Genomic DNA, 22,614 nt, shown 5'->3' with positions numbered 1-22,614 from the left:
GGAAACACTTATCAGAAGAGAATGAAAGAACAATAACTTTGACTTGAAAATAAATTCCCCGAAAAATAAACAATTTTTTACAAAGGAAACAAATATAAGAAAAAATGCAAGAACAACAATTTTGACTCTAAAATAAATTCCAGGAAATATAAATAATTGAAACAAAGAAGAAAATGAAAAAACAACTTTGACTCTAAAATAAATCTCAGGAAAAAAATAAATAATAGCCTTAAAACGTTTCATTTTCATAAAAATGTAGAAATGTATGGATCTTGGAAGGATAAAATCGAAGACTACACCAGTCTTGAAAAAAAATCTACATTCTATGTAAAAAATAAAATTCATTAGTGCTTGTGCAGACTTCTCCACAAGAATAAGAAATGCATCAAAAGACAGTTTTGGTGAATAGCAAACAGGGTCCTGAAACAGAAGTATATATCCTCTATCCCAACTGTCCTCCATGGACCTGAGATAATTTTATTTGCATCTAACAAAACAGCAGTCTTTGCTAAAAACTTTGCAGCAAATTTTACCTTTTACAACCAGGGTCACCTACTTTTTGTGACTGATAACGCGTTATGCGACATACAAATATGTATGCGTGATGTTGCTAAGCTTATCTTGACTCTAGTAAAACAACTGATCCTGGCGGCATTCCAATCATAATGCTCAGAAAACTTCAACCGGCACAAAGCATCGCCAGCGAGTTACTGATATTGTAACTTTGTGCCTGTATGGATCTAGTTCTCATACTTACTAAGCTGCTAAACGTTGTCTTAAATAAAAATGCTTTCAACATCCTGGAAAACTCCATCAGTCTGTCCAGTATTTAAAAATTCCTGACATTGGTCCTCTGCCTCTCAGTCTCCCGTGTGTCATGATTAAGTTGATTGAATCTGTGATAAATAGAGTAGTCAACCACCCCAGCAAAAATAATCCACTCAGTGATATGTAATATGGTTTCCGTTTTTCTATTGATATTACATTTAGCTATAACATTACATAGGATTAGTGAACATATCAATGAGGGCTTTGTTTCTTCGTTTGACGGATCAAAGGCTTTTGAAAAGGTAGGGCATAAAGGTCTACTTCACAAGAGGGTCAGCTGCGCAATAGCCGAAAATGTCCTCACGGTTATTAAACCCTTTCTCTCTGATGGTTATAAAAGTAGTTGTCGATGGGCAGAAATCAGAAGCTCATACTATCAACACTGACGTCCCTTCCATCAATTATCTTCCTGACTTTTGCCAATGATCTCCCAAATCACATTCTTAGATCATTCGTAGACATTTATGCTGATTAATAAAACTTTGGATTTAAAATTATATTTGAAACACACACACACACATCTAATGAAATTTCAATTTAACTTATTTATAATATTGCATTAATCAACTCAACGAAAGTAACTAATCAGCTTGTATATTATCACACATCTGGGAAATTTTATAACATCCAAATGTAGAAAATAATATTTTGATGCTTTCAATATTAATATGTTACAAAATATACCTACCTTGCTACTTTGGCAAAATACTTGACCGTCGTACGCGATTTTCGAGTGATGTTGTTGAAGGCATATTGGGCCTGAATAAGACCACATCCTATCAAACTGTAAACAGAAACAGGGCATCCAAATTAAAGCATACACGTAATCTATTTAATATTTAAATACATAACAAAAATTAGAAATCATTTGGATCTTAGAATTTTAGCATGTAAAAGAACGGCATTTTAAATTGTGTTCAAATGTCAAAACAGATATATATGTGTACAGGGAAGAGAAATAAAAGAAATGGAAGGTATTTTAACCTTAAAAAGGGGTGGGTATGTTAAAACGAAGCCATTTCTTAAATTTGATTATGCAGTTTTGGAAAAAAAAGGAAAAAATAAAAACGCATACATATAAATGAATATACATAAAAATAAACATGCAATATGTGCCCGTTTAAACAGTGTTTTTTTTGTTTTGTTTTTAAAATTTTTTTTTGTTAATGAAAACAATGCAAAAAGGATAGGACATTTTTGAAAAATTAGAAAGAAAACTAATGTGCACCAAAAAAATAAAAGAAAAAAAGTCAATTGTAATTTCTGCGCGCCTTAAAATAATCATGCAAAAGGTATTTTGTCGAAAAGGAAAATTGTAAAGAGTTTTTTTTTCAGCAAAAGTATTAGTTACGCATTAGTAAGTTAAAGTGTTAATACAAATAAAATGGATACAGTTTAACGTCTTGTCCAGGACTATTTTTTGTTTGATATATTAGAAATCTATATGCATACAGGCCCGTGAAAAAAAAATTATTCAGTCGAATCCCCAACAAGTTTTGAGAAAAACTCTGTAACTTTATTCTTATTGTGGGTTTCGTGAATACATCAGCGATATTTTGTTCTGTTGATATGTAATTCAAAATAATGGATTCCTTTTTCACCTCGTTTTTTTATGAAATGGCATTTTATATCTATATGCTTAGATCTTTGGTTGATTATCGTGTTCTGTGCTAAGACTATACTGGCTTGATTATCACAATTAATTACTACGGGGCTTTTAGTTAATTCTGGCTCTAAAATAGTCTTTAGGATATTTTTCGGGTAGAGTGCTTCCTGGGTCGTGTGTGTGATCGCGATAAATTCTGCTTCACACGTAGAGAGAGATACAATATCTTGCTTTTTAGATTTCCATGAAATAATAGGCCCACTTTATGAGAGTGAAACAATATCCAGATACACTCTTGCGATCTTCGTCGTTTGCCCAATCTGAATCCGAAAAACCTTCTAATTTTAGGGGATTTCTTGATTTTCTAAATACTAACTTCTGTTCTTTAGTTCCTTTTAAATAACGCAGGACTTGTTTAGCTCTGTTTAAATCCTTCATTGTCGGTCGTGATAATTTTTGTGACAGTTTTGTTACTGTATAGCATATGTTGGGCGTGGTTGAAGTCATTAAATATATAAGACTGCCTATAATTTCGCAATATTGTGTGTCATTTATTATTTCAGATTCTGTGTGTATATTTTTATTAATATCATTTTCGACCGGTGTAGAGCGTTTCTTGAACTTTCCCATTCCGAATTTTAATAGTATTTTGTCGATGTATCTCGATTGAGTCATTGTAACAAGTCCTTTGCTTTGAGTAAATTCTATCACCAGAAATCAGGATATTTTGCCAATATCGGTCATTTTGGATCTTTTACTTAATTTGTTCTTAACATCGGTTAACATTATGTCACACTTTGATGCGATTAAAATATCATCGACCCACAAAACCAAAATCAGTAGTTTATCGTCTTTGTGTTCGGTATATAAAAAGGGGTCTACAGCGCATTGTCTAAATTGTTGCTTAATAATATAATCATGAAATACTGTATTCCAACACTGAGCACTTTGCTTTAGACCATATAATGACTTGTTAAGTCGCCACACGCTATTTTTATTTTTCATTATAAATCCCTCTGGAGGGGTAATATAAATTTCACAGTCTATTGGGGGCATTCAAATAAGCATTTTTTACGTCCATTTGATGGATGTTTCGGTCATATTGTGATGCGATTTGCAGTAAAATTCTGATTGTCGTTAGGTTTGTGGTCGATGAAAACGTAGACTAATATTCTCTACCGTAAATCCGAGAGTACCCTTTATCAACAAATCTTGCTTTGTACTGTTCTACGCCTGATGCTGTAGTCTTTTTTGTGAAGATCCATCTTGTAGAAATAACATGTTTCTCTTTTGGGAGAGGCACTACCGTATAGGTATCATTTTCGGTTAAGGCATCTATTTCTTTTTTCATGGCAACTTTCCATTCATCACAATGTTCTGAATTAATTGCTTCGTTAAAGCTTTTTGGCGCATTTTCCATTGAATAGCAATAGTCGATTTGATAATCTTTTATATTGTTGACCACAAAAAAATCGGGTCGCCTTCTATTTCTTTTGGGATATCTTTCGACTTCATCATCATCATCATCATCATCATCATCATCATCATCATGGACACTCTTGTCTCCGTCATTTTTATTGTCTTCGTTTGTTTTAATTATTTGAAGGAATATAATTTCATCTTCTTCATATGACGGGGTTTCGTCTGTAAAATTAAACGTGTCTGTGAATTTTACACATCGGATTCTTTTTATTTTATTTTTTTCTGGAAAAAATAATAAATTGGCTGGACTGTTTTTTATCGTATCCAAGAAATATACCTCTGTCGGCCATTTACTCTTTTTTATCTATATATGCGAAGCAAGTTGAACCAAATATATGCATTCTGCTTAAATTTGTTTTTTTTTACCACAGAAAGATTCATATGGAGTTTTAGATAGTGTTTTGTTAAAGCGCCTGTTGCGTATATAGGCTGCCGCCATAAGTGCGTACGTCAAGAGGTTTTAGGGAGTTTTGATTTAATGAGTAGGCATCTTGCCATTTCAAAAAGTGTCCGCCACGTACGTTCAGCAGTCCCGTTTTGGTGTGGCGATCTAGGAGCTGATGTTTCATGCCTGATATGATGGTTAATTAGTAAAAGTTCAAAGTCTTTATTGGTGAATTCCGTACCGTTGTCAGAGAGAATACACTTGATTTCACCGTAGGGTGCCATGTCGGCTAAATTTTTTTTAGTTGCTAGCAGGGTATCAGATTTGTTCTTTAAAAAGTAAACCATTGTTAAACCTGAATTGCCAGCTATGAAATTTAGCACATATCTATAATGTTCTCTGGCCATCAGTTTCACGGGACCGTTCTAGTCACAATGCACCATTGATAGGATTTTTTTGGCCTTTTTGTCTGGTATCTTGCTTTGATAGTGTGGAGAAATGCGTGACTTACCTGGATAGACCACGCGCGGGTCGGTCACCGAAAATAAATAAAAAGAAAGAAAAGAAACGGTCAAGACTCTTATTTATAGAGTAGTGATCACGTGAGTTAGAAAAATATGCAAATAGAGGTGAACGATTTTGCGATATAAAAAGCCTGTGTTGTTAAGAGGAGGGGCAGACTGTTGGCAGAAGTCAGTGCTGTCAGACGTGCTTTAGAGTTTTGTTATTATATGCTGTGCTCGATTGTTGGGAGAGAGAAAAGAGAAGAGGAGGAACCAAGAAGACATTCTGCAGGTACTTTGATACAACGGGAGCGCAATTCAACAATCAACCATTTTCTTTGGTTTAAGAACACAAAGGAATCGAGATACTTGACTTTGTGTTGGTTTTAAGCTATTTCGGCGCTTAATGTGCGGTGACTAACAATGGTCAGATTCGACATTCGCTTAATACCCGTTCGACGGATCTACCACTGGACCGGCTGTCGTCGAATGGATTGAAAAGGCAGAGAAAAATCTGTAAACTGTGCAAAATTAAAGAACCAGCCACAGTTATCCCTTTGAGGCTAACCGGAAGGGCCTATGCAGTCTACCAACAACTCGGGGATGAACCAGACTGGGATGAAATCAAGCAGAGCCTGTATACAGCGTTTGGTACAGATCCATTTGTTGCGTGGCAACAGTTCACGAGCCGGACACTTCAACCCAAGTCAACAGTCGACGTGTACCTAGCCGACCTGCGAAAATTATCTGTACCGTTTGGTGGGGTCAACGATAAAATATTAAGCTGTGCTTTTTTGGTAGGCCTACCCAAGGAGGTCAGTAAACTGTTGCGGGCATCATCAAGAATCGATGAATTGTCAACTGATGAGTTATTGGCCCGAGCTCGAAACATCTGTAAGGAACAGGAACCAATTGTAGCAGCAGCTCGTTTTCGACATGGAGGCAATGTGGACTCTCTTCCAGATAGTAATAAGCATGCCACCCCAGTGTGCTATAAATGTGGGGAGGCCAATCATTTTGCTAAAGAGTGCCGGAGTGATAGGAGAGGTGCATATCCACAATCAAATAGACCAGTGCAATGCTATCGCTGCAATAAGTTTGGGCACATATCTCGCAACTGTTCGGGAAACGAAGTTGGGGGCAAGGTACTATCGCTACCCTTGCCCCTGCCAACCAATAAACACTGGATTGCCTGTCATTAGCGTTAAACTTGATGATGTGCAGTGTTCAGCACTTATAGACACGGGGTGTTCCCGGTCTATAGTTAGTGCCCATTGCTGTCCGGTGTGGCGGAGGAACCCAGTCGGCGTTATGACCATCAATGGCTTATCACGGGTATGTTGTGGTGAAGGGACAGTCACAATCTGTACTGAGAAGGGTGACACAGCTAAAGTTGACGTTCTGGTGATGCAGGAGAAACCCCTTGGCTACGACATGTTGCTTGGAATTGATGCAATACAAGCACTAGGAGGCGTTACAATCACATCAGCTAGATGTATCAGGCTTGGAGAAGGGAAAGACGTCTGTGCAGCCATGTCGATTGAAGAAAAGGACTTCTGTGCTACATTTGATGACAACGAAAGGGTGTGGACTGCAAAGTGGAAATGGGCCATGGGCCAGGAACCAGATCGGCTGTGCAACACGATTCCAGAGTATGCAGTCTCTACCAAGAATAGGGCCGCATATGAAGAAGAACTTCAGATGTGGACAACGGTTGGTTAATACCATACCCACAGGAACGTCTGGGACCACCCAAGGGATTAATTCCGCTCATGGCTGTTGAACAACCTACCAAAGAAAAAATTCGTCCCGTAATGGATTACCGAGAGTTGAATCGGCATGTTGATGCGTTTACCGGAAACGCAGATGTGTGCGCTGCTAAACTGAGAGAGTGGCGTCAAAAAGGGAGCAATGTAGCACTTCTGGATCTAAAGAGGGCCTACCTGCAGATACGTGTCCATGAGTCATTATGGCCGTTTCAGACAGTACTACTCAAGGGAAAACTATATTGTTTGACACGTTTGGGTTTTGGCCTAAACGTAGCACCCTTGATTATGACAACCATTATTAAAACTGTTTTGATGCAGGATGAGACCACAGCAAAAGCTGCTTCAGCCTACATAGATGACATCTATGTTAATGAGGACATAATGTCTGCGGATGCAGTTCGAATAAAACTGAAAGCGTTTGGGTTAATAAGCAAAGACCCTAAGCGCCTAAAGGATGGAGTGCCCGTGCTAGGCCTCGAGGTCTGGGAGGAGGGCAATACGTTGAGATGGAAACGAGGGAGCCCACTTCCAAAGTTACCCAATGTATTAACAAGACGTACTGTGTTTTCCATTTGTGGTAAATTGGTAGGGCATCTACCTGTCTGTGGATGGCTCCGATCAGCAATAGGAGTGGTGAAAAGACGAGTAACTACAGTAACAAAAGGATGGGACGATGTTGCGGATGATGATTCTCTCCAACAAATGATGGCTGAAATGTTGTCCAGAGTGCATAGGAATGACCCTGCCCGGGGTGAGTGGCAAGTGTCTGGAAACGAACTAAATGCATGGGTTGACGCAAGTTCGTTGGCTACAGGTGTCGTGTTGGAGCAACTAGATGTTGTTGTGGAAGATGCATGCTGGCTTCGTCCGAAAAATGATGTCCAACATATAAATTTGGCAGAACTTGATGCCACGTTAAAAGGTCTTAATCTCGCATTGCAATGGCAGACTAATGTTGTGCATCTCCACACTGACTCATTGTGTGTTTACCATTGGTTAACCGACACCTTGACTGAAAAGGCTCGAGTTAAGACTAGAGCTGCAAGTGAAATGCTAGTACGAAGGAGACTAGCAATAATTAAGCGTCTAGTTGACGAATACAGCTTGCAGGTAGACATTACGTTAGTCTCGTCGATGCAGAATTTGGCTGATAGCTTGACTCGAGTACCAAAGAGGTGAATCGATGCAATGAGGCAGGGATCCGATCTTCAACAACAAACATGCGCGACTGTAACGGATCAATTAACACCTGACCAGATCCGTATGATACACCAGCAGATTGGACATCCTGGAATTCAGAGGACTGCATATTTTGTCCGAAGAGTATGCCCTGCAACTACAAAAGCATCAGTGAAAGCAGCCATACGTTCGTGTGAAGAGTGTCAGAGAATTGATCCGGCACCATCCCAATGGCAAAAAGGGAAGCTCGAGGTGGAGGGCAACTGGCAGCGAGTAGGGATGGACATAACACATTATGGGGACAAACATTTTTTGACCATGACGGATTGTGGCCCGACGCGTTTCACAATATGGCGCCTGTTGACACGACAGGATGCAGCCAGCATTATACAACAGTTGAGAGCCGTCTTTTTTGAACGTGGTGCCCCGATTGAAATTCTGACTGATAATGCCGCCACATTTCGATGTCAAGAATTTCAGAAATTCGTGCACGAATGGGGGATTAAAATGCATTATCGGTGTGCATATTATCCCGAGGGTAATGGTATAGCAGAACGGTGTCACCGCACCATCAAAAGAATTGCAGCCAGGACGCAGTGCTCTATTCCAGAAGCTGTGCACTGGTATAATATAACACCCAAGGACAATGCAACACCAGCAACTGCACCAGCCAATAGGATTTACCAATATGAACAGCGTGTGAAAGGAGTTGATGCCATACCATCAGTGGTAAGTGTTGTCAATACACCATATCAGGTGGGAGACCTTGTTTGGATAAAACCCCCGAATGCTGGGTGCACTACGAAAATTTTCCGGGGAAAAATAGACGAAATCATAAGTCCTCAGACCATGTTGATTGGTGGCATACCACGTCACGTAAAAGATATCCGCCCTTGTTATACCTCTTCTGATTCTGAGGACGATGAGGAGGATCACACACCGTTCAGAGATGATCCTGATCACTTACTGCCCCTTCAGGTGAGCATAGAAACACCACCAACAGAACCAGACGAGGGAATGATGGGACATACTGATGACAATAGTGAGGAGAGCGATGGACACAAGGAAGTAATGCCTCATCGAAATACTCGACAGAGACGAATACTGCCCACCCCCCGTGATTGCGAAACCCCGCGAGAAGGGATGATGGAGCACACCGAGGAGATGACGCCTCCGATTCTTCGGAGAAGTACCCGACAAAGACGGATACTGCCCCCCTGCCCTGATTGTGAGACACCGCCTATGGAACCACGAGACGGGATAATTGAACAGACTGGTAGTAATGATGGTGGTAATGAAGAAAAGAGCAATGAGGAAGTGCTGCCCCCGATTCTTCGAAGGAGTACCCGCCAACGACGATTGCCCGCATGTCCTGTTTGTGATCATGAGATCAGGGGGGAGTGTGGAGAAATGCATGACTTACCTGGATAGACCACGTGCGGGTCGGTCACCAAAAATAAATAAAAAGAAAGAAAAGAAACGGTCAAGACTCTTATTTATAGAGTAGTGATCACGTGAGTTAGAAGAATATGCAAATAGAGGTGAACGATTTTGCGATATAAAAAGCCTGTGTTGTTAAGAGGCGGGGCAGACTGTTGGCAGAAGTCAGTGCTGTCAGACGTGCTTTAGAGTTTTGTTATTATATGCTGTGCTCGATTGTTGGGAGAGAGAAAAGAGAAGAGGAGGAACCAAGAAGACATTCTGCAGATATTTGACTTTGTGTTGGTTTTATTCTCTTCCGTCTTGGTAAGTCTTTTGTCTTCTTTTTTGCTGACTGGTGTCTCTGCTGTCTTACTAACAGTTTCCGCTTCAGTCTTACTAAGTGGGGTTTTGTCTGTCTTAATAATTGTTTTCTCTTCTATCCTACTAATTGTTTGTCCTCCTGTCTTACTAACTGTTTCCCTTCTGTCATATTGTTTTTTCTTCGGTCTTAGTTACTGTTTTCTTTTCTGTGTTACGAATTGTTTGCTCTTCTGTCTTGCTAACCGTTTTATTTTCTATCTTACTAACTGTTTTTTTCTTCTGTCTGGGTACCCCTTTTGTGTTACTAACGGGGTTTTCTTCTATCTTACTAACTGTTCCTCTATTGTCATTCTAAGTGTTTTCTCTTCTGTCTTACTAATGTTTTGTCTTCTGTCTTATTAACTGTTTTTCTTCTGTCTTACTTTTTTTCTCGTCTGTCGTGCTATTAACTGTTGTTTCTTCTGTCTTACGCACTGGTTTCTTTTTTGTTTTACTTTTTTCCTTCTGTCTTACTAACTGTTTTTTCTTTTCTCTTACTAACTGTTTTTTTCTCTGTATTACTACCTGTTTTTTCTCATGTTTAATTAACCGTTTTCTCTTCTGCCTTACAAAGTGTTTGTTCGTCTGTCGTACTAACTGTTTTCTCTTCTGTCATTCTTATAGTTTTTCTTCTGTTTTACTGAATGTGTTCCTCTGTCTTACTAACCGTTTTTCTTTTGTCTTGCTAATTCTTTTCTCTTCTGTATTACTAACAGTTTGTTCCCATGTCTTAAAAACTGTTTATGCTTCTGTCTTACAATCTGTTTTTCATTCTGTCTTACGAACTGTTTAATCTTCTGTCTCACTAACTTTTCTTCTGTCTTACTGTTTCACTTCTGTCTTACTGTTTCCTCTTCTGTCTTGCTAACTTTTGTCTATTCTGTCTTATTAACTGTTTTCTCTTCTGTCTTACTTACTGTTTTCCCATCTGTCTTACTAACCGTTTTCTCTTCTGTCTTATTAACAGTTTTTTTTCTGTCTTAGTAACTGTTTTCTCTTCTGTCTTACTTATTGTTTTCTCTTCTGTCTTACTAACTGTTTTTTTATTATACCTTTCTAAGTGTTTTCCTTTCTGTCTTACTAACTGTTTTCACGCCTGTCTTACCTCCTGTTTTCTCTTCTGTCTTGCTAACGTTTTTCTATTTTGTCTTACTAACTGTTTTCTCTTCCGTCTTACTTACTGTTTTTTTTCTGTCCTGCTAAATGTTGTCTCTTCTATCTTGCTAACTGTCTGCTCTTCTGACTTACCAACTGTTTGCTCTTCTGTCTTACTAAATCTTTCCCTTCTGTCTTAATAACTGTTTTCTCTTCGGTCATACTAACTGTTTTCTCTTTTTTCTTGCTAAATGTTTTTCTTCTGTCTTATATACTGTTTTTTCCTCTGTCTTGCTAACTGTTTCCCCTTCTGTCTTAATAATTGTTTTCTTTTCTATTTTGCTAAATGTTTTCTCTTCTGTCTTGACAACTGTTTTCTCATCTATCTAACTAACCGTTTTCTCTTCTGTCTTAGTTACTCTTGCTAACTGTTTTCTCTTATGTCTTGGAAAGTGTTTTCTGTTCTTTTTTGCTAACGTGCTTCTGTTCTGTCTTACTAAGTGTTTTCTCTTCTGTCTTACTAACAGTTTTTTATTCTTCCTTAATTAATGGTTTTCATTCTGTAGAGCTAACTGTTTTCTCTTCTGTCTTGGTAAGTGGTTACTATTCTCTCTTACTAATTGTTTTCTTTTCTGTCCTATTAACTGTTTTCTTTTCTGTAGGGCTAACTGGTTTCTCGTCGGTCTAGGTAAGTGTTTCCTCTTCTTTTTAACTTACTGGTGTCTTTGCTGTCTTACTAACTTTTTCTCTTCTGTCTTACTTACTAGTTTCTCTTCTGTGTTACTGTCATACTGTTTTGTGTTCTGTCATACTGACTGGTTTTCTCTCTTTCTTACTAATATCTTTCTCTTCTGTCTTGCCCACTGTTTTCTCTTCTTCCTTACCAAGGTTATTTCTCTTCTGTCTGACAAACTGTCTGTGCTCCTGTCTTACTAACTGTTTCTCTTCTGTCTTACTGTTTTTTCTTTTGTCTTAGTTCTGTTTCCTGTTCTGTGTTTCTAATTGTTATTTCTTCTATCTTACTAAATGTTTCTTATTCTGTCTTGCAAGCTGATGTTTCTTCTGCCTTGCTAACTGTTTTCTATTCTGTCTAGCTAATTATTTTCTCTTCTGTCTTACTTACTGATTTCTCTTCTGTCTTTCTAACTGTTTTCTCTTCCGTCTTTCTAACTGTTTTCTTTTCGGTCTTACTAACTTCTTTCTCTTCTGTCTTACTAACTGGTTTCTCTTCTGTCTTACTTTTTTTCTCTTCAGTCTTGCTAACTGTTTTCTCTTCTGTATTTGAAAGTGTTTTCCATTCTTTCTGGCTAACTGCTTTCTCCGCTGTCTTGCTAAATGTTTTCTCTTCTGTCTTAAGAACCATTTCCTTACTGTTTTCGCTTGTGTCTTACTATCTATTTTCTTTTCTGTAGTGCTACCTGTCTCCTCTACTGTCTTGGTAAGTGTCCTCTCTTCTTTTTAACTTACTGGTTTCTCTGCTCTCTTGCAAACTGCTTTCTCTTCTGTCTTACCAACTGGTTTCTCTCCAATTTTACTAATTGTTTTTTTCTGTCTTACCAAGTGTTTACTCTTCTGTTTTATTAACTGTGTGTGCTCCTATCTTACTACCTCTTTCCCTTCTGTCTTACTGTTTTTTCTTTTGTCTTAGTAACTGTTTTCTGTTCTGTCTTTCTAATTGTTATTTCCCCCGTCTTACTAAATGTTTCTTATTCTGTCTTGCTAACTGATTTCTCTTCTGTCTTGCTAAATGCTTTCTATTCTGTCTTTCTAATTGTTTTATCTTCTGTCTTACTTACTGATTTCTCTTCTGTCTTACTTAGTGTTTTCTCTTTTGTCTTACTAAATGTTTTATCTTCTGTCTTACTAACTGTTTTCCTTTCTGTCTTACTAACTATTTGCTTTTCTGTTTTACTAACTGTTTTCTCAGTTCTCAAGCTAACTGTTTTCTCTTCTGTCTTGCTAAATGTGTTCTATTCTGTCTTGCTCATTGTTTTCTCTTCTGTCTGAATAACTGTTTTCTCTTCGCTCACACTAACTTTTTCTTACATATTGCTTTGTCTTCTGTCTTGCTAACTATTTCCTTTTCTGTCTTACTAACTGTTTTCTCTTCTATTTTGATAAATGTGTTCTCTTCTGTCTTGCTAACTGTTTCCTCCTTTATCTTACTAACTGTTTTCTTTCCTGTATTACTAACTGGTTTCTCAACTGTGTTACTAAATGTTTTTTCTTCTTCCTTACTTACTAAATATTACCTTCACCTTCACCGAGGTGAACGATTTTTATGACCTTCACCGAAGTGCGCGACTTGACACACAAAAATAAACCACCTCTTAATCACCTGCTAACGCATGCGTCACTGTAACGTCCAATGACAACAACAACAACAACCTTCTCACTCGACCTGCCTTTATACCACTATCTCAATCCCTTCTCTTGCGCATGCGCCTGTAGATTCCTGACAACCTCGAGACTTCCGCTTATAAAAACCCAAGTTTTGTTGTCGCGCATGCCTATACAAGGCACAAACACGAGGGCGTTTGTTGTGTTGGTAAGTACTACACTCCCCCCTGATCTGATGATCACATAGAGTGCACTCCGGGGGTGGCCTCTTAGTTCGTTGGCATCTGCGAAGGGTGGTATTTACACTCTCGGATTCAGGTTCTGGTTCTAGTTCTGGTTCTGTGTGAGGTTCTGGTTCTGGTTCTGATCCTGCCTGATCAGACGAACTAAAACTACCACTCTCTTGCTCGGTGACTTCACTCATCAGCAGCTCATCATCTGATGATTCGTCGCTCTCTGTAGTTGTGGAATGTACTTCACTAGCCGGGCGAAGATCGCGCACATGGCGTGGGGTTCCATCAACAAGGACCGACTGCTGGCTGACCACTCCAGATATTCGTCCTCGCTTGAACTTTGTGGTGCACCGGTTTCCAGGGGGTCTAACCCAAACTGGATCCCCTACCTTGTATTTGTTATGACTCTCCTCGTCGATTGGTTGGACAGTGTCAATGCCCTTTATCCTAACACGGTATTTGTGTATGTCATTGGCCAGTGCTGTTGTTAGTGTCTTCCCATCCTTTGGTGTGACGTTATACCAATACGTGGCCTCCGTAATGGTGCATTGTTTTCTGGCAGCAATTCTCTTGATGCTGCGATGGCTCCTCTCAGCAATGCCATTCCCTGATGGCACATGAGCACATTGCAGTCGTAGTCGGACACCCCACTTATTCAACAACTGCCGAACTTGGTGGCTACAAAAACCAGCATCGTTGTCCGTCAATATCTCTTCCGGCGCACCTCGCTCAGAAAAGATAGATGACAGTTGGCGGACAACATTCGCTGAGTCCTGCCTGGTCATTTGCCGCCACACCGCAAAACGAGTGGGTCCACAGTCGATAAGGGTTAGAAAGGGCTTACCACTGTAATGGGTAATATCCATCGCTATTCGTTGCCACACATGCTCAACTTCCAATCGCCCCTTCTGCCATTGCTCAGGTGCAGGATCGATAGACTGGCATGCCTCACAGTGCCTGATGATCTGCCTGACATCCGCCCTTGTCACAGCCGGGTCTACACGCCTCGCAAAATACAACGTTTGTTTGATACCTGGATGTCCACTCTGCACATGAATTCTTTGTATTTGGCATGAGCTAATCGCGCCAACTGCACAAGATCGAGCAGTAAACTCCACGCCTGTCTTCACAGCTTCATACCATTTGTGAGGCACACGGGTTAGTTGGTCTGCACGATTACAGTGTGATGCCACGAGCGTTACACTCACCGACAGGTCATATTCTGATACCAGACTCTTCAGGGTGTTTTACCTCCGCCGGATTAACATCTCACTGGCTGCCTTAGTACGGACTCTTGTTCGTCCCGAGAGAGTGTCGGACACCCAGTGGTAGACGCAGAGAGAATCCGTGTACAAGTGTAACTTCTTCGACTGCCATTGCAGTGCCAGATTTAAACCCTTCACAACAGCATCCAGTTCCGCCAGGTTGATGTGTTGATCACCATTCACGGGTCGCAGCCAGCATGCGTCTTCAATTACATTTCCACGTTGCTCCAATAACACTCCCAATGCCAAAGAACTAGCGTCAACCCACACATTCACAGTGTCCCCATCGACACACCATTCTCCACGGGCAGGATCCTCCTTGTTAACTCTCTCTAGGGTTTCTGTCGTCATCAGAGTTAGAAGAGCATCATCAGATACATCATCCCAACCTGTAGTTACTAAACCTGCCCTGCGTTTGATGACGCCCACAGCTGCTCGGAGCCAGCCACACGCTGGTAAGTGACCAATAAGTTTCCCACACAAGGAAAAAATAGTCCGCCGCGTAATAACATCAGGGACGGTTGGAATCTCACTGCCACGCCTCCATCGTAAGGTACCGTCTTTCCCTCAAACGTCCAATCCTAATACCCGTGCTCCATCCCTCAGACGTTCGGGATCCTTGCACTCCAACCCGAATTGAGCTAACTTTTCTCTGACGTGCGATGCAGATTGTACGTCTTCATTGACATATACATCATCAATATAGGCCGATGTTGCGTCCTCAGTCGTCTTTTCCTGGGACAACACTGCATTTACGATGGTCTTCATGATTTGCGGTGCCACATTCAGCCCAAAGCCAAGCCGAGTAAGGCAGTATCTCTGACTCCGGAACCACACTGTCTGGAACGGCCACAATGTCTCATCCACTTGCATCTGCAAATAAGCCTTCCGCAAGTCTACTATAGACACATTGGAGCCCTTCTGGTGCCATTCTCTCAGCTTGCTGGCGCACACATCAGCATCGGCAGTGTACGTCTCAATGTATCTATTGAGTTCACGATAGTCCAGCACCGGACGAACTTTTGATTTGTTATGCTGGACTACAGCCATTAAGGGAATCAGACCCTTGGGTGGTCCCAGCTTGTTGGGGTAGGGGATCAGCCATCCATCCTGGATCCATGCCTCAAGTTCCTTCTCGTAATCATTACGGGCCTCGTCGGGTATCGAGTACTCTGCAATGCTATTCTTGAGCTCGGTTGGCGCCCTTCCTTCTGTCCACCTCCACGATGCAGTCCATGCTTTTTGGTGAGGGTCGTAGTCCACCTTAAAATCAGGCCGATCAATGTGAACTGCAGCACACACTGGAGTTTCCAAAAATCGCACAGTCCAATCTCTTCCGATAACCACTCCCCCAGTGCCGTAATAGCATCATATCCCAATAGTACATCGAATCCCAGCAAATCCCCTCGCATCACCAGCACATTAATGTTTGCGGCTACACCAGAGTCTGTGTGGACTTTGACAGTTCCGGCTCCACAGCAAGCTTGCGTATTGCCACCTATTGTGGTTACTTTGATGTTCTGCTTTGTCCAGTTTCGACACAACTTGGCACTCATGATGGTGTGTGAGCACCCGGAGTCGAGAAGAGCTGAACAAAGCACTTGGTCCACGTACACATTTATTGTCGGTTGCGCCTCAATTAAATCTTGTCCGGGGAACAGGGCGGCGCTGACGTCCTGCCCCCTGATGCATTTCCCGCACAATTTTGGGATAAATGTCCATAGCTACCACATTGGAAACAGCGCGGCGCCCCCGCCCCTTATTAGTAAAATTTCTTGCGATGTGGCCTCGCTGGCCACAGCAGAAACATCTCCCATTGGTCGTGGGTCTCAAACTGGGACTTTTTTCAGCATTAGTCTTGGCTGCCTGCGCCATCATTACAACCGGTTCCCTCAGGTCCTCCTCATCTCTGATAATGGCTCGAGCGCGTTCTAACAAATGTTCCATGGGCGTTACAGATATGCTGGTGGAAGCCTTCAATAGTTGCTTAACATGGGTGGGAAGGCCGGCCACAAACGCATACGCCAGTGTTTGCTCTGACACTCCATTGCCAAATAGAACTGCAAGTTTCTTCAGCTCCGCGAAGAAGACGTCCACGGTTTCTTCTGGCATGAGCTTCCTAGTGGCAAATGTTTCGTAGGCCGTACAGGGATCCATGGAAAATGCCTAGTATAAAGCATTTTTTATACAGGTAATATCAGCCTTCTCCACAGCGCTCAATTGCTGATATACACTTAGGGCGCCTCCAGCCAATCTTAGGGGAATCAGAGGTTGCAGGTCAGCTCAACCCTTTCGACCCAGTCGACAACAGAAGTGGATCCGTCGAATTCGGGTATCAGTTTTAAATCAAACTTTGCCCCAGCCATAGTTGTCCAGGAAAAGAGACAAAATGAAATTGCCGAAATAGCTTATGACCTTCACCTTCACCGAGGTGAACGATTTTTATGACCTTCACCGAGGTGCGCGACTTGACACACAAAAATAAACCACCTCTTAATCACCTGCTAACGCATGCGTCACTGTAACGTCCAATGACAACAACAACAACAACAACCTTCTCACTCGACCTGCCTTTATACCACTATCTCAATCCCTTCTCTTGCGCATGCGCCTGTAGATTCCTGACAACCTCGAGACTTCCGCTTATAAAAACCCAAGTTTTGTTGTCGCGCATGCCTATACAAGGCATAAACACGAGGGCGTTTGTTGTGTTGGTAAGTACTACACTAAATGTGTTTGCTTCTGTAGAGCTAACTGTTTTCTCTTCTGTCTTGGTAAGTGTTTTCTATTCTTTCTTGCTAATTGTTTTCTCTTCTGTCGTACTAACTTATTTCTCTTCTGTCTTGCTAACGGTTTTCTCTTCCGCCTTAGCAAGTATTTTCCCTTCTGTCTTACTAACCGTCTGTGCTCCTGTCTTACTAACTTTTTCTCTTCTGTCTTGCTAACGGTTTTCTCTTCCGCCTTAGCAAGTATTTTCTCTTCTGTCTTACTAACCGTCTGTGCTCCTGTCTTACAAACTTTTTCTCTTCTGTCTTTCTGTGTTTTCTTCTGTCTAAGTAACTGTTTTCTGTTCAGTCTTTCTTATTGTTATTTGTTCTGTCTTACTAAATGTTTCTTATTCTGTCTTTCTAACTGATTTCTCTTCTGTCTTGCTGATTGTTTTCTCTTCTGTCTTATCAACTGTTTTCTCTTATGTCTTACCAACTGTTTTCTATTTTGTCGTACTAACTGTTCTCTCATCTGTCTTACTGTTTTCTCCTCTGTAATACTAACTGTTTTCTCTTCTGTTTTACTAACTGTTTTCTCTTCTGTCTCATTAACGGTTTCAATTCTGTCTTACTAACTGTTTTCTATTCTGTCTTACGAACTGTTTTCTATTCTGTCTTATTAACTGTTTTCTCTTCTGTCTCACTAACGGTTTCAATTCTGTTTTACTAACTGTTTTCTCTTCCGTCTTACTTACTGTTTACTATTCTGTCTTACTAACTGTAATCCGAGTTTTTTTTCTGTCTGTTTCGATTTACTCAAAACCGCACACACCTCGTCTTCTCATGTATCGTTCTCTTCTTCCTCTTCTACTTCTTGCTCTTTTTCTTCTTTTTTCTTTTCAATCGTCAGAGGCGTCGTCTTTGTCTTGACTACGTTTTTCCTTCTCCCTTCTTGCTCACAGTGACCCGTTTTTATGCTAAGCTGAACTCTCGTGTGTGCGAGAGAACACGAGATTTTGCGTGATTACTTGGCAATATTAACCGGCCGCCGCCATCTTGCCATTTTTCTTTTGATGTGCCCGCTTTGCAGAGTGCACACCTCGAGCGTTTGTCAGGTAAGCCTGTCTGTTCGCAATTTATTACACACTCCCCCCTGATCTCATTATCACAGAAAGAGCAGGGAGGCGGTGGCTTTTTTCTTCAAGTGCTTCTTCGCAGGGAGATTCGGGGCTTCATCATCGTCTGCGCTGTCTTCCGTGACACGAAGGTCAGCGAACCTAAAGCTGAGCATCGCAGTATCACTGTCCGGGTCTTCATCATCAGCAGGAGGGTCAGTACTTTGAAGGCTACCACTCTCAGTGTCGCTGTGCGTTGAAGCCGTCATGAACCAGAATGATGGGTCGCTGGTCACGGATTCAATTTCACTATCTTCGTCAAGCGGCAGCTGCGTTTGGAATACTGATCTTAAGTCTTTAATATGACGAGGTACTCCATCAACTCGCACCGCCTGCGGGCTGATCACTTCAGTGACATGACCGGTTCCGTAGCGAGTCGTGCACTGGCCTCGGGGTTTTTTTTTAACCCAGACGTCATCTCCTTCTTTTATGTTCTTTTGTGGTGGCTCCGGTTCGGGTAGTGAGCTGCTCTCCAAACCTCTCACCCTGACACGGTATGTATGTAGCGCGTTGGCTGGCGCGGTGGAGGGTGAAACATCGTCCTTAGGGGTGACGTTGTACCAATAGACTGCTTCAGGTACCGTACACCCCTTCCGCGCTGCAATTGTCTTAACAGTTCTGTGATTGCGCTCAATAATCCCGTTTCCACTGGGAACATGGGCACACCGAAAACGCAGATGGACACCCCAGCCATCTGCAAACTGTGTAAACGGCTCACTAACAAAAGCCGGGCCATTGTCGGTGAATATCTCAGAAGGAAGGCCACGCTCGAGGAACACACCTTCCAACTCATGGATAATGGCAGCCGCGTCCTGCCGGCGAAGGGGCCGCCACAATGAAAACCTAGATGGTCCACAGTCGATAAGCGTCAAAAAATGCCTCCCGTTGTAGTCCGTTATGTCCATCGCAATCCTATCCCAATTACGCTTCACACTGAGTATTCCCTTCTTCCACCGGACAGGTGCTGGGTCGATCGAGCGGCAGGTGTTGCAGCTTCCCACAACAGATTTCACAGCCCTCCGAGACACAGAGGGGTCAACCAATCTGGCGAAGTAAAGCGTTCGGTTTACACCGGGGTGCCCGCTTTGGCAATGGACATCATTAATATGCTCCGGGCTGAGTCTATGTCCCACTGCAGCGCAATTTACAGGTGCTGACTCGTTCACTTCTTTTGGCAGGTCTAGCCAACGGCGTGGCACTCTGGTCAGACGATCCGCCTGATTCAAACAGGACTGCACCAGTGTCACATCTATGACCAAGTCGTATTCCTTAGTGGTTTCGGTTAGGGTAGCCAGCCGTCTCCGGATCAACATTTCGGCCGACGCCTTCGTTGTCAGACGTGCTTTTCCGTTCAAGGCATTGGTCATCCACCGATGCACACACGTGGAATCCGTGATGATGTGAATGATTCTAGCCTGCCACTGAAGCGCTAGATTGACTCTTTTCAGTGTAGCATCGAGTTCAGCTAGGTTTATATGCTTGGCGTCATTCTCCGGCCGAAGCCAGCAGGCATCTTCTATTATCCTTCCGTCGACCGCCAGAGCAACGCCAAGGGCAAGTGAGCTGGCGTCTACCCAAACTGTAAATTCACTCCCAACGACGCACCAGCTCCCCCGTACAGGGTCATCATTGGTCACTCTGGCCACAACTTCCACCAGCATGCTTCGCAGGGCAGGATCAGGCACCTCATCGTCCCATCCAGTTGACATAGAAGTTGCCCGTCGCTTTATGGCCGCTACAGCCACTCGGAGCCACCCACACACAGAGAAGTGACCCACCAATTTTCCGCAAATGGAAAACGTGCTCCGACGTGTGATGGTAGATGGGATTTCCGGGATTTCACCACTCCTTCCCCATTGAAGGTCATCTGCACTTCCGCTCACCTGCAGTCCGAGCACTTTCGCCCCGTCCTGTAGCCGCTCCGGCTCCTTGCACGACAATCCGAAGTGCTCGAAGTGTTCTTTGATCGCCTGGGCAGACAGGGGGCTCTCATTGACAAAAATGTCGTCTATATACGACGATGTCGCATGTTGCACCGCTTCATCTTGACGCTGTATCGCCTGCATGATTGCTGTCATGATGTTAGGGGCTACATTCAGGCCGAATCCTAGCCTGGTCAAGCAATAGCGAGTTCCTTTGATCACCACCGTCTGGAACGGCCACAGCGATTTCTCAACACGTATTTGCAAGTACGCTCTTCGCAAGTCCAGTATGGCTGCTTCCGCACCCTGCCGCCGCCACTCCCGTAGTTTATGAGCACAGACATCAGCCCCCGCAGTGTGTGGGTCAACGTATTCATTAAGTTCCCGGTAATCAAGAACAGGTCGAACTTTCTGCTTGTTCTCTTGTCTGACAGCCATCAGGGGAATTAGCCCCCGCGGGGGCCCGAGCTCATCCTCTGGGTATGGAACTAACCAGCCATTATCCAGCCACACTTGAAGTTCCGCCTCGTACTGCCCCCTAAGCCACGCAGGAGGGGGATACTCTGTAAGTCGATTCCGCAATGACACTGGTGGCTGGTCGCCTGCCCATTTCCAGGACGCTGTCCAAGTGTTTGTGCCCTTATCGTATTCTGCATGGAAGTCGGGCTCATCGAGAGTGATTGCTGCACACATTTGTTTGTTTGGTCGAGAGAAGCTCACATCACCGGCGCCGTTCACAGTAATTCCGCCTAGCTGTGTGATAGCGTCCATTCCAAGGAGAAGGTCATATCCGAGCAGCTCCCCATCGACCACTAACACCGTCACAGCAACAGGAGAGCCATTGCCAATGCTGATATGGACAACGCTGACCCCACAACACACCAATGAGCCTTGGCCGACAGTAAGTACAGGGATCCTTCGTTTCTTCCATGTGGCGCAATATTCCTTTCGAAGAAAGGTTTGGATACAGCCGGTGTCAACCAGCGCTGAACGTTCACATCCATCAACTTGAACTGTTACTGCAGGCAGCGCTTTGTTCAGTGCCGCGTTGGGGAGGGTGCTAGCGCTGCGGCGTCCTTCCCTTGCCCGTTTCCCGGACAATTCCACGCTATGTGGCCTGGCTTATTGCATTGGTGACACCGTATTACTTGTCGTGCTCCATAATAAGGGGTGCGCCTTGTACCGCTTTTGCAGCCTCTGGAAAAGTGGTTGGGGCCACCACAGGTATAGCATCGTAGACCCTTCGTTGGCGAGTCCAGAGTGTCAACAGCTGCGGAGACTAGTTCTCGATCGTCTTTCAAGATGTTTCGTGCTCTCGCCAATAACTCCTCCAATCCAATCTTAGTGAGTCTTGACGATGCTTGCAGTAGTCGACTTGCCTCATCCGGAAGTCCCGACAAAAAGGCGCATGCCAATATGCGATCACTTGCACCGCCGAAGGGAGTGGCAAGCTTTTTCAAGTCCACTGTCTCCCCCGGCCCAAGTCGGCGTTCGGAAAACTGCCTCCAGGCGACAAAAGGGTCTGTACCAAATGCCCCGTATAGCGCTTGTGTAATCTGCTCCATGGTCGGATCCTCCCCTAGCTGCTCGTACACGGCATAAGCCCCTTTAGTGAGTCTCAGTGGGATAACCATAGCTGGGTCTTTAATCTTGCACAACCGGCAAACGCGCTCAGCCTTTTCCAGCCATTCGACCACCGAGGGACCAGTGGGGGGGGGCCATCGAATTCCGGAATTAATCTGATGTCAAATTTCTCCATACCAAAGCCGAGATAGCTTGTAATCAGAGTTTTTTTTTCTGTCTGTTTCGATTTACTCAAAACCGCACACACCTCGTCTTCTCATGTATCGTTCTCTTCTTCCTCTTCTACTTCTTGCTCTTTTTCTTCTTTTTTCTTCTCAGTCGTCAGAGGCGCTGTCTTTGTCTTGACTACGTTTTTCCTTCTCCCTTCTTGCTCACAGTGACCCGTTTTTATGCTAAGCTGAACTCTCGTGTGTGCGAGAGAACACGAGATTTTGCTTGGCAATATTAACCGGCCGCCGCCATCTTGCCATTTTTCTTTGGACGTGCCCGCTTTGCAGAGTGCACACCTCGAGCGTTTGTCAGGTAAGCCCGTCTGTTCGCAATTTATTACACACTAACTGTTGCCTCTTTTGTCTTAATAACAGTTTTATCTGGCTTACTAAATTTTTTCTCTTCCGTCTTCCTAACTCTTTCCCTTCTGTCTTACTGTTTTGTCTTCTGTCTTACTGACTTTATACTCCTCTGTCTTGCTAACTGCTATCTATTTTCTCTTCTGTCTTACTAACTATTTTCTCTTCTGATTTGCTAATTGTTTTCTA

At 42.8% G+C, this 22,614-nt stretch overlaps 1 protein-coding gene across 6 annotated transcripts in view; it reads right to left on the bottom strand.

Annotated features, from left to right (window-relative positions):
- The window catches only part of LOC145287834 (Na(+)/H(+) exchanger beta-like), a 1,099,100-nt gene that overhangs the window by 224,751 nt on the left and 851,735 nt on the right, over nucleotides 1-22,614 (bottom strand). For all 6 annotated transcript variants that reach the window (XM_080135700.1, XM_080135702.1, XM_080135704.1 and 3 more), the window contains one exon: nucleotides 1,517-1,612. In XM_080135700.1, the coding sequence (XP_079991826.1) occupies nucleotides 1,517-1,612 (96 nt within the window). The remainder of the gene's footprint in view (nucleotides 1-1,516; nucleotides 1,613-22,614) is intronic.

This window comes from Euprymna scolopes, chromosome 11 (assembly GCF_053919585.1).
Source record: "Euprymna scolopes isolate OS-2025 chromosome 11, ASM5391958v1, whole genome shotgun sequence".
Lineage (NCBI taxonomy): Eukaryota > Metazoa > Mollusca > Cephalopoda > Sepiida > Sepiolidae > Euprymna > Euprymna scolopes.
Note: the sequence above shows the minus strand (reverse complement) of the source record. Positions and strands in the feature narration are given on the sequence as shown.